At 47.8% G+C, this 12,145-nt stretch overlaps 1 protein-coding gene and 1 long non-coding RNA gene across 3 annotated transcripts in view; one reads left to right on the plus strand and one right to left on the minus strand.

The window, feature by feature from the left end:
* Positions 1-9,638, minus strand: part of DCAKD (dephospho-CoA kinase domain containing) — an 18,614-nt gene extending 8,976 nt beyond the window's left edge. The window contains exons 1-4 of one of the 2 annotated variants that reach the window (XM_014537759.1): positions 9,555-9,638; positions 4,654-4,759; positions 687-912; positions 103-306 (exon numbers count right to left, since the gene is read on the minus strand). In XM_014537759.1, the coding sequence (XP_014393245.1) occupies positions 103-306; positions 687-798 (316 nt within the window). In that variant the 5' untranslated portion in view covers positions 799-912; positions 4,654-4,759; positions 9,555-9,638. The remainder of the gene's footprint in view (positions 1-102; positions 307-686; positions 913-4,653; positions 4,760-9,554) is intronic. The other variant, XM_005863865.2, reaches the window with a different exon arrangement.
* Positions 9,639-9,694: 56 nt separating this feature from the next.
* Positions 9,695-12,145, plus strand: part of LOC102259190 — a 4,320-nt gene continuing 1,869 nt past the window's right edge. Inside the window, exons 1-2 of the long non-coding RNA XR_313454.2 lie at positions 9,695-9,852; positions 10,502-10,614. This is a non-coding gene — a long non-coding RNA (uncharacterized LOC102259190). The remainder of the gene's footprint in view (positions 9,853-10,501; positions 10,615-12,145) is intronic.

A 12,145-nucleotide genomic window follows, 5' to 3' on the forward strand; every position in this document is an offset into this window, starting at 1 on the left:
CTACAGCCTTTCTGCAGAGGAGAAGGGCCCTGGCCTGGGCCCTGGCCCTGGCCCTGGCCGGAGAGGGCTTCGCCCACACCTGTCCCAGGCCCTGGGTCTTACCCCGAAGGAAGTACTTGAAGGTCTCCTTCATCATTTCCTTGCGGATCTCAGGGTGAGTGATGGTGTTGAGCAGATGCCGCCGGTCGGGCTGGTTAAATATCAGGTCCCCCAGGACCTTGCGATTGATGTCTCCATTCTCCAACAAGACCTCAGTGCCAAAAGCCTCCACGATGCGCCGGTGGGCGGGGTATCCTGGCTGGACAACTGTGGCAAGAGAGGAAGGCTGGGTCACTCTTCGGAGCCTCTGGGCCAGCCAGAGGACCCTAAACAACTAGAGGCAAAATGATGGGGGAGACCAGGGTGCTCCTTTCAATAGAAGCAACAATGAAATGAGGGGAAGAAAGAGAGCGAAGTGCACAGAGTCCCTCAAGTTGGTCATGGGGTGAAGTGAAGGCGGGGAGACATCTAACGAGGAGATGGAGGAATAAAGAGGAAAGCGAGAGGACAAGCATGAGGCAGGGAGCAGGACATCAGACAGGGTCAAAGGAAAGTCTTCCCCGACTCTGAGGCCTTGGAAGGCCTTATAAAAAGGAAGCACAAGGGAGCTGCCATGTGTAACCCCACAACGTGACCCCTCCACTCACCATGTCGGGCGATGACGTCGACATCAATCACTGCGCAGCCCAGCTGCTGAAACACCTGGAGCACTGAGCTCTTGCCTGAGGCAATGCCCCCTGTCAGGCCCACCAGGAACATCTTCCCAGGGACAGGCGGTCAGTGAGCCCAGAGTCCCAGAAGTTGGACAATCGCTGGAGTAGGCAAGCTCAGCCAATCAAGATGAGCCACCACAGGAATGCCAGAAGGACCTGCCTGTGGGACAAGAGCAGGCCTGATCAGTGCTGGGAGAGGAAGGCCAAGGCAGGGGAGGGAGACACAGCTTGGCTGGGCAGTCAAGCCCAGAGCTTGGGGAGCTCCAGGTCTATCCTGAAACCGAAAACCCTTTCAGGAAAGGCCTCCAGTATTATTTAAAAAACACTCATACAGACAGCAAACGAACACAGTCTACATTTAGCAAAGAGCTGAGGAGGCAGAAGAAGGTCAGGTGCTGTTAAGCAGTGTGCTTTCTGGAGGTGGCAGTCACTGACGCAGGCGCACTTCCAGTAGGAAGGGACACCTGTGACCCAAGGCACTCTCCCAGGCCCACAGAGCAACCCTCCCACCCCAGCCTCCGCTTAAACTGATTTGAGGGAGAAGAAGAGGGAGAGAGAGGGGGAGAGGGAGGAAGGGATGGAGGTAGACAGAGACAGACAGACAGACAGACAGACAGACATCGATGTGAAGGAGAAACACTGATCGGCTGCTACCTGCACGTACCCTGAGGGGGGATCAAGCCCACAACCTGGGCATGTGCCCTGACCAGGAATGGAACCAGCAACCTCTTGGTGCACAGGAAGACACTCAATCAACTGAGCCACCCCAGCCAGGGCCCCAGCCTCCACTTTCTAGTCTGGCACACTTAGGCTCTCAGAAAGAAATGGCCGGCCTGCACCACCCTAACACCAGCAGTAGGACTATCTGGGTGGCTAATCTAGACCGAGATGAGTAATCCCTCCTCCTCAGGCAAGAAGTGGACCAGATGAAAACCTCAATGGCAAGCAGTGGTTCAGTGGCCGCTACATCTGAGGTTTAGAGAAGTATGGGTCTTGCCAAAGAGGAGTGTGAGGAAGGGATGACAGGCTTGGGGTGGGGATAACTTTGAGCTTGGTGTGACTTGCAGCTCTCAGACTGAGCAGCAGCCTACAGCACAAAGGTTAGGAGCACGGACCTCTTCAAATCCAGTTCCTCGCTTACATGCTGTGCAACCCCAGGCCAGTCACTTGCCTCTCTGAATCTCAGTTTTCTCATCCATAAAACGGGGATGATAGAATCTGTCTCAGAGGCTGCTGTGCAGATTGAATGAGAAAATGTTTATGAAACTCTTGGTACACTGCCTGATACCGTAAAGGAAGTGAGGATGGTGACGTGGGGTGGGAAGTGGGGGTTAGTCAGATTGCAAGGGAAAAAAAGATTTAATAAAATTATATCCCCATCCCTGCAACCTCAAGACTATCTAACAATAGATTAGACATCATCCTGATACCCCTAAGTTGTAGGTTCGATCTCTAGTCAGGGCACATACAAGAATCAACCAATGAATACATGAATAAGGTGAACACAAGTTGATGTTTCTCTCTCTCTCTCTCAAAAAAAAAAAAAAAGTCATGTTGCATTATCTGAAGTCACAGGGTTACCATGTCTTGAACTTTGTTGCCAGGCTGAAATAAATTAAGTTGAAGGTCAGGTCTTCCCACCCTTCCTTCAGCGTCAAATCACGTCTCCAGAACCTTGAAATCTGTCGTGACTTTCTGTTGTTGTTGTTAAACAGCAGATTTACTGTCCTAATTACATTTTGCTTGAGCTTATACTGAAAGGAGTTTGCTCCCCTGAGGACACACCAATGACGGGGGAGGCAGCTGCTCACTCAGATGAGGGCTGAGTGGGTGGGTGCCTTGGAGCAGCACAGGGACCAACCTAAAAGCTTAAATCTACCCGAGCTCGTTCTCCCCCAGGGAAGCCAGGGCGGGGAGAGGGAATATCCACAGCTTCATCATCCAGACCGAGAGCTCTAAGTTATTAAGCCATTTACAAAGCATTTCTTCTCCATCTGAGACTGGAGTCATCTGCAGGTGTCTCCCTCCAGCTCACAAAAAGGAGTGAAGGATAGGTTCCCTTGTCAAAAAAAAAAAAAAAAAATGTTCATCTACTCGGCTGAAACTGGACAGCCTTTTTAATCCCAACTTTGTCCTGTTGTCTCTGAATCAGAGTCTGCCACTCTTCTGCTGAAGACCCATCTGGAACAACGGGAATGGGACTTGAGAATAGGTCGTGGTGGAGCGAAAAGGCAAAGAAAGGCTAGTTCTGCACAGTCCTGACATCTCAGGAAACATGGGAAGCAAGCCACGGTCTCGGGGCTTTGCCAGAATGGGCTGAAAGGGCCTGGAAGGCCATGCGGCTGGGACTACCTCCTGCCGGTCCACAGAACCAGGACCCTGTCGAAACCGACGGAGTCCGAATGCTGGGGACGGCGGTGCCCCGGCAGTTCCGCTGTGTAACAGGCTTGAGATAGACTCTAACTCTGCACTTACAGCAGCAGAGATGGAGGACCAGAGAGGGGAAGGGACTGGCCCAGAGTCACAGCTGTTCGTGGAGGCTGGATAGAATTCAAGGCCCCTAACGCTGAGTCTAGAGTCCCCCTGCTTTTCTGTACTCAGGGAACGAAAATTAATTTACCTTTAGTCTAGGACAGTGGTTCTCAACCTTTTGGCCCTTTAAATACAGTTCCTCATGTTGTGACCCAACCATAAAATTATTTTCATTGCTACTTCATAACTGTAATGTTGCTACTGTTATGAATCGTAATGTAAATATCTGATATGCAGGATGGTCTTAGGCGACCCCTGTGAAAGGGTCGTTTGACCGCCAAAGGGGTCACGTCCCACAGGTTGAGAACCGCTGGTCTAGGACATACTAAGGATGGTGAATCTGTCTGCAGGCAAATCAATGCAGAGCCAAAGAAAAATGATTTTTTGATCATATTGGCATTTTCCCTCGGCAGAATAAGGGTGGGGTCTTATGGACAGCAAACAGGGCACAGATGTGCATTCCAGGCTCAGCTCAGCCCAGGCTCCTGGGGTAACTAATGAATATCTGCCCTTCTCCGTGCCTTGGACCATCTGCGGAAACAGACCAACAGCTGCTTGGCCTCCGTCAGGAAGGCCACGGGGACGTGGAGCACAGGCCCTGGGCCCCTGGCTTAAAGGGGCTGGACACCTAACAGCTGTTCCTGTCCAGCAAACATCCCCGTACGCATCCTTCACTAACCACTGGCTGAGCTCCTCTGGGCTTTGCATCATGATGCCAGGGACCCCTCAGGCAACCAAAGGAACACACAGGTCTCACCCCTCAGGAAACCTGGAGAGACAGACAGTAACAAAGGCCACCTGCTGATGGGCAAGCGAGAGCAGTCATGTGGTACTCACCCTGCGCCTGGATGTGTGTGTGTGTGTGTGTGTGTGTGTGTGTGTGTGTGTAGACCCACTCAAAGGTTTGCTCACAAGTCTGCCCAGGAGGGAGCTGCAGCCAAGAGCCCACTGTCCCTCAAGGCTTACTAAGAAGGAAATGAAAGCTTAGGTTCCAAGCTGCCTCTAAGTCCCACCCAAATCTGTCCCCAAGGCTCCTCGAGGCACCTTGGAGAAGTGATCGCCTCTGATAACCTTTGATGACCCTCTTCCTGCTCCGGCTCAAGTCCATGCTCCTGAACCTGCTCATTTCTCCTTATTCCATGGCCATCTACACGGAGGAACTCCTAAAGCTGGCTCTGATCCGAATCCCCTCGGAAACGTTAGAAAAGGTACAGAAACCCAGGCTCCACCCCAGCCCCCTGAATCTGAGTCTAGGGTGGGACTTCGCATCCCAGCCAGCCAGGCACCAGAGCCGCTGCTAAAATGCCAAGTCGTGGGCTGGAAGTGGAGAGGCCTGGGTCCCAGTCTCTGAACTCTGCCATCAAACTACCTGTACGACTGCAGGAATCCTTCTCACCAGCCCGGCCCTAGGGCTGTAAGTTTGGGGTAAGCTGAGCCCCAAACATCTGCCCTTCTCTGAACCCTGGTTTCCACACCTGTAAATGAGAGAAACGGGACTTCCATTGCTTATACGAGCACCAGCTCCTGGGGGAGGCTGTGAGTCACACTCTCTGAAATCTCTCTCCCGACCAACCAAAGACTGGCACGACCTTGGGGCCTGGGAATCAACACCCAGAGCTGTTCACAGAAGTACTTTGTACTTTTATTTGTGTCACTGTTCCCAGCACATCAGATAAAATAAGCTCCGTGAGGCCACAAGCTATGTCCATTTTGCACACTTTTTCTCCAGCATCTAGCATTAGTGTCTAATGCAGTGGTTCTCAACCTTCCTAAAGCCACGACCCTTTAATACAGTTCCTCATGTTGTGGTGACCCCCAATTTCATTGTTACAAATTGAACATAATTAAAGCATAGTGATTAATCACAAAAACAATATGTAATTATATATGTGTTTTCCGATGGTCTTAGGCGACTCCTGTGAAAGGGTCGTTCGACCCCCAAAGGGGTCGCGACCCACAGGTTGAGAACCGCTGGTCTAATGCCTGTCTGTCACTTACCAGGTGAGTGACATTGGTCAGGTTACTTAACCTTTCTTCGATTCATCTGCAAAATGGAGCTAATGGCACCTACTCTCAGTTGCTGTGAAGAAGAAATGAGTTAACACACGTAAAGTGCCTAGAATAGTACCTGGCAACACATTAAGCACGCAACCAATGTTCTTTATTAGTTATGAGAGAGTGTTTGGTAACTATTTATAGAATGAATGACTGAATGACCAGGAAAGGGGAGGGGAAATGCTTGGGGTCACATTCTCCTGTCAGTGCCAAAGGGGAGGCTGAAACCAAACTCCCAGCTACTCCTTTTCCCATCACAATGTGCTGCTTGCTGCTAGTCAATCCCTTCTGGAAAAAAAAAAAAAGGAAACAAACAAAACACCCAATGGGTTAAACAGCATAAGGAATTGATACCTGAATGAACACTCTTCCTTTCCTCCCTTGGGAGAACTGAGGGCTTCCGTTGGAAGTGAGTTCTATGCTTTGCATCTCCCAATCTACAACCCAAACCTGCTTGTGCTGGGGCAGGACCTGGCTCCCTCATTAGCTGGCAACTTCATTTCTTCCTCCCTTTGTGGCCCCTCAGGATCTCATACTGGGCATGACTGACCAGCCATGAATTGCTCTTCAAAGGGTATGTATCCATTTTGCTCCAATGATCAATATAATCATTCATGAATATGAGTCACTACCTGTCTAGGGACCCAATTATTTTCTCGTGGAAGCAGTGGTTGCAAAGATATGTTGTTTTCCAGCTAACTAGTAAGTGCTATTTTTATCTGTGGTTTCCCCATTGCTAATCTTGTCTGCTTGGTGAGACGTTGCTGTTTAAACCTGAGTCCAAGTTCCCTCTCCTGCTTGGTCTGTTTCGTTACCACCTTCTCCAGGCTGCCAATTATTTGAAGGGGCCCCAAGTCAAGGGTTGGCAGTCAGTATTCCTCTTCCTTCTCCCCTTGCCAACACCCAGGGAAGGGCGGGAACAGGTCTCTCCTCTTGAGCACTCTCTAAGCACAAACCATCGCTCCAGAGAGCTTTTATGGGCGAGCGGGGAGGCTGTTCCGACTGGACTACAATGCTGGCATTTATGCAGAAAAAAGGATCAAAGGGACTGTCACCTCTCACGAACTTTAAAGTCACAGGGACCTTCGCTGACATCTCAACTCGGTCCCCTAAACCAGCCCTGTGGCCTTGGGCAATACGCCAGCATTGTGGAATTCTGCTAACTTGCGTATAAAACAGGATTAATAATGACTACTCACAGGGGTTTTGTCAGGATTCAATGAGGGAACACATGTCATGGTCACCTCATCTTCCGCAACTCAGTGTGCGACATGTCACTGAAGTCTACTCTATTTCCCTAAAGGGCACCTTCATCCTTTCAATTGCTTTGGCCAAAAACCCGAGGGTCCTCCTGGCTCCTGGCTCACAATCTCTATCCAGCCCATCAGTGCCCCCTGCCAACTCTGCCACCCACCTCCACAACCAGGCCAGACACCCCCTTTCCATCTACCACCATCATCTTGCTCCCAGGTTACTGCAGTGGCCTTTGAGTGATTTCCTTGCTACCACCTTTGTTCCCCAACAGTCTCTTCATAATATATCAACTAAGCCAGTGTGTCCCTTTAAAAATGCAAGTCTGATGACGTGACCGCTATGCTCAAAATCCTCCAATGGCTCTCATCTCACTTCGAGTGCAAGTCAAACCCTGATTCAGGTAGATGCTCAACACTGAGCCACACAGGCCGGATATGAACCAACTTCTTTCTTTCTTTAATATATTTTTATTGATTTCAGAGGGGAAGGGAAAAGGAGAGACAGAGAAACATCAATGATGAGAATCATTGATCAGTTGCCTCCTGCACGCCCCCTACTGGGAATCAACCCAGGCATGTGCCCTTGACCAGAATCAAACCCAGGACCCTTCAGTCCTCAGGCCGACACTCTATCCACTAAGCCAAATCAGCGAGGACTGAAACAACTTTTTCAATGCTTACAGCCATGGAATAAAAAAGCTGTGCTCATTTATAGAATGAATGCATGAACTAAAACAAGTACTTCCACTCAGCTTGTGAAAAGAAGCATTTCAAAGAAAACTTTTTATGTTTAACAATTATCAAAACTAGTAATATGTTTTTGATCAATTGTGTATTTTAAATTGCAAAAATTCAATCTCAAGGAAAATGTTTAATATTACGACAACACAATTTTCAAAAATGTTTTAATTTTTGTTGCAGAGAAGTAGGATAACAAACCAAAGGCTTCCAAGCATAAAATCTATTATACTAGAAAAAAAATTCTGTGGAGGAAATAAAACAGAAAGTTTAAGAATGAAAAAGGAACGATGCAAAATTTCAACTGTTAAATAAAAACTGGTTTGTGTATTTTTTCCCCTCAAAGGATGAGGGAAATCAAATCACTATGGTATTTAGATTTCACTGAAGATTTAAATTCCTGGTGTTTTATTATTTAATGTCAATGTTTACAATTAACTATAAATTATATCCTTTGCAACTACTAAAACTTTCAAAGAAAAATTCCAACTACCTAAAAATGTGCAAGTCGGTAGTTTTCAAAACCAAGCTAAGCTCGCTGTTTGCCTGCCTTCAGCTACCAGCCCTCGTCTTTTCTCCTTAAAGCACAGGCAAGGAACACCCTCTAAGGCAGTGATGGCGAACCTATAACACGCGTGTCAGAGGTGATATGCGAACTCATTTTTTTGGTTGATTTTCCTTTGTTAAATGGCATTTAAATATATAAAATAAATATCAAAAATATAAATCTTTGTTTTACTATGGTTGCAAATATCAAAAAATTTCTATATGTGACACGGCACCAGAGTTAAGTTAGGGTTTTTCAAAATGCTAACATGCCGAGCTCAAAAGGTTCGCCATCACTGCTCTAAGTTTTATCCAGGGCAGTTCTGACTGCTCAAGATAGAAGTGGATTTGGTGGGAATTTAGGGCCCTGCTAGGAAAAAAAACCACCCAACCGGCTGGTCAACTTTCTATTCATCAGCCAGCTCTCTCTCTAGCATTTCACTGTTTTCCAGGCCTTTGTTTGCACCCCGCCAAATCAATCTGATTTATTCAGGTAAAAATCACCAGCCCATATTCAAAAGCTTCCATTTCCTCAACTTTAGGACTTAGTCAAAGTTAATTTGGGTGAAAATTTCCCCATAAGTAGGGGAGAGAGAAAACTCTTTGAAAACTTCGTAAGCAAACTCAATGTCAAAGGTGCCAACGCCTCTATTGGGGAAGCTGGGAAAGGAAGATAAGGCAGGCGGTCCAGCCGCCCTCTATGCGCCAAGGGGGTTTTCACTAAAACTTTACAACACGTCTAGCCTCCTGGGGAAGAGAGAAGCGAGGGGTGCCCATCTGAAAAGCGAAGATGATCACTCAGAAAAACGTCCCATCCACCCTGACATAGGTATCATTCTCATTTTTTCAGATGAGCAAACTGAGAGTCGGAATAGTACCCAAAGCCACAAAATTGGACACGGCAGAGGCTGGATTCAAAAATGAACTTTAGGTCTGACCACAAAGCTCTAGAGCAGTGGTTCTCAACCTTCCTAATGCCGCGACCCTTTAATACAGTTCCTCATGTTGTGGTGACCCCCAACCATAAAATTATTTTCGTTGCTACTTCATAACTGTAATTTTGCTACTGTTATGAGTCATAATGTAAACATCTGATATGCAGGATGTATTTTCATTGTTACAAATCGAACATAATTAAAGCATAGTGATTAATCACAAAAACAATATGTACTTATATATGTGTTTTCCGATGGTCTTAGGCGACCCCTGTGAAAGGGTCGTTCGACCCCAAAGGGGTCGCGACCCACAGGTTGAGAACCGCTGCTCTAGAGTGAAGTGGCTTTGGCCTGAACCTGGGTTTGAATCCACACTTTCCATCTCTTTCTGCTTGTAAACCTTTCTCCACAGCTGTCAAGCGGGGAAAATTAACACCTTGCTCAGTAGGGCTGCTGTCCAGGCAGTGAGCCATAGATGTCAGTCAAAGCGTTGGATCCGGTGGCTGCCACATAGTAGGTGCTCAATAAACTGCAGCCAAGGCTTGAAAAAAAAGGCGCGTACTCCACACCACGCAGCACGCCTGGGGCCCCTCGGGCGGTGGTTCCGTGCGCCCAGAGCCCGGCCCAGCTCAGGACACGGGCCGGGTGGCCCGGAAACGGGAGAAAACGAGGCCAGCCCGCCCGATCCCCGGGGGCCCAGCCACCAGCCCCCCCAGCCCCCGCCCACGCGGCGTGCTACATACCCGGGGCCTCTGATCCGGCCGCTGCCGCCGCCGCTCGCCCAATCTCAGAGGCGCTTACTGGGTGGTAGGCGGGGCTTCGTCAGCGCGCGCTGGCGACCCGGAAGTCCGATTAGCGGAAGGGGCGGGACCGAGGGCGGGCGTGCAGCGGAGAGTGGGCGGGGAAAGAGAGGCCCTAGATCCCTGGCGAGGGTTCGACCCAAGCGGAATTCCTCCTTGGGAGCCGCATCCCACGCGGGAGGGTGCGGGGGAGACTCGAAAGCAGGCCTGGCCATCATTGGCTGTGCAGCCTCTGGCAAAGGTAATGGTCGCTGTGGTTAACTGAGCACCCTTCACCTCATTGAATCTTCAGTCTTTGAGGCGGATGCTGTCACCATCCTCATTTTACACAAGAGGAAGCTGATATTGAGAGATCGGCTCCCCCCTCTACAAACAGCCGTTTGGTGCAGAGTTCAAAAGCTGTTCATAGAAGCCTCGCTAGTCGTTTAGCCTCTCATTCTGGCTCCTCTACCGAAGTGCAAGTATTCGCTTGTTGAAAGAATTGGAAATCCCCCTTTATCCCCGGTTTTGTGTCCATGGTTTGTTACTCGTGGTCTACCTCAGTCTGAAAATATTAAAGGGGAGAGTCCAGAATTAAACAATTCCTAAGTTTTAAAGTGCCTGCATTTGAGTAGTGTGATGAACCCTCCCGTGTCCTGCTCCATCCCACCCGGGTTGTGAACTATCCCTGTACCCTACCCACCTGTAAGTGACTTAGCAGCCATCACAGTTATCAGGTCAACTGTCCCAGTATCAGTCCTTGTGTTTAAGTAACGCTTATTTTTTTCTTTTCTTTTTTTTGCAGCGGAGAAATATTGGCTATTTTATTATAAACAGCACCACCCAGGAGAACTGGAAGCTAATGCACAAAAACCTGAACTCCCCAATAGTGTCTTTTCTTTTCTTTGCAGCGGAGAAATATTGGCTATTTTATTATAAGCAGCACCACCCAGGAGAACTGGAAGGAAGCTAATGCACAAAAACCTGAACTCCCCAATAGTGTATAGGTTACAGATTATAGAAGGTAAAGTCACAAGACACTGGGTGGGAGGATTGAGGATCATGCTGGGAGCTGATTGGTCAGAGGTGAGGGAAGGGTAGTAAGTCATTTCTTCAGGTACTGGGGACAGTTCTGAGGTCTATTCCCGTGTCCCTCCTGGTTTCATGATAGAGTAGCCAGGAGTCATTCCACCTTAGGGCTCAGGAGCTGAAATATAACTTAGGTCAAGATGTTGCCCCAGCTGGTTTGGCCCAGTGGATAGAGCATCAGCCTGCAGACTGCAGGGTCCTGGTATCGATTCCCAGTCAAGGGCACATGCCCGGGTTTCGGGCTCAATCCCCAGTAGGGGGTGTACAGGAGGCAGCCAATCAATGATTCTCTCTCATCATTGATGTTTCTATCTCTCTCTCCCTCTCCCTTCCTCTCTGAAATCAATAAAAATATATTAAAAAGAAAAAGAAAAAGATGTTACTGTTAGCCTGTCATAGTGTGGACCTTGTGACCATTAGTCGTGTTACCGTTAGCCTGTCATAGTGTGGACCTTGTGACCATTAGTCAGATTCAGGCTAATGTTCTTGCTGATTATCCGGGGGAAGGCTAGGTTTCTGAGTGTATATATAGAGAGAGATATGATTTCTAGAGCTAAGATTTAAAGCTAAATTTAATCAACATCATAAGGACCTTCGGTTTCAGGTTTGTCTAGAGCCTATTTAATGCTTGAAATATTAAAAGATACCACAAGGGTCAGAGCATGAGGAAGCTGAGGTGAAGCCATCAGCCAGGATAGAGGAGGTGGTCTATGCTGGAAAGCCTCAGGACCTCAGCTCTCACTCCATAGCACCCTTACCACTTAGGTTTCTACTATGTAGTGTGCTAGTTTAAATTATATCCTCTGACTCCCACGTCCAACCTGTGCACCAATCATTGAGCTAATTCTACATGTCCCCTTTGCTCCCAATTTAAGTTGTATTTCTACCTTGTCAGAGAATGCTCTTCAATTTGTATCTCCATATTTTAGTCTTAGATTTATAATTAAACCTATTCAATTTTCATTATCTGTTCTTTTGCCAAACTTTTCCAATCATCTCTTAATTAGCTGAAACTTGACCCCTTGTAGAATTGTCAGCAGGAGTTCTTGAATATAAGATTTCTTGAGTTCTGAAAGTTTAAAACTAAAATCCTTGGCTCATACTTTTTACTTGAGTTTTAAAAAAATGTTTCTTCACTCTTACTTCCTGTAATCCTGTCATGTAGTGTTCGTTTCCTTTTTTTAAATAATGTTTTATTTTTCAATTACAGTTGATGTACAATATATTAGTTTTAGGTGTACAAACCATATAAATGACTAGACATTTATATAACTCAGTGGTTCCCAAACTTATTTGGCCTACCGCCCCCTTTCCAGAAAAATATTACTCAGCCCCTGGAAATTAATTTTTTTTAAATTTTAATAGCAGTTACTCATCACCCCCAAATGCACCTGTGGCCATCACCGCCCCCCTGGATCGCTGCAGCGCCCACCGGGGGGCGGTAGCGCCCACTTTGGGAATCACTG

This window comes from Myotis brandtii, unplaced genomic scaffold, assembly GCF_000412655.1.
Source record: "Myotis brandtii unplaced genomic scaffold, ASM41265v1 scaffold1814, whole genome shotgun sequence".
Classification (NCBI taxonomy): domain Eukaryota; kingdom Metazoa; phylum Chordata; class Mammalia; order Chiroptera; family Vespertilionidae; genus Myotis; species Myotis brandtii.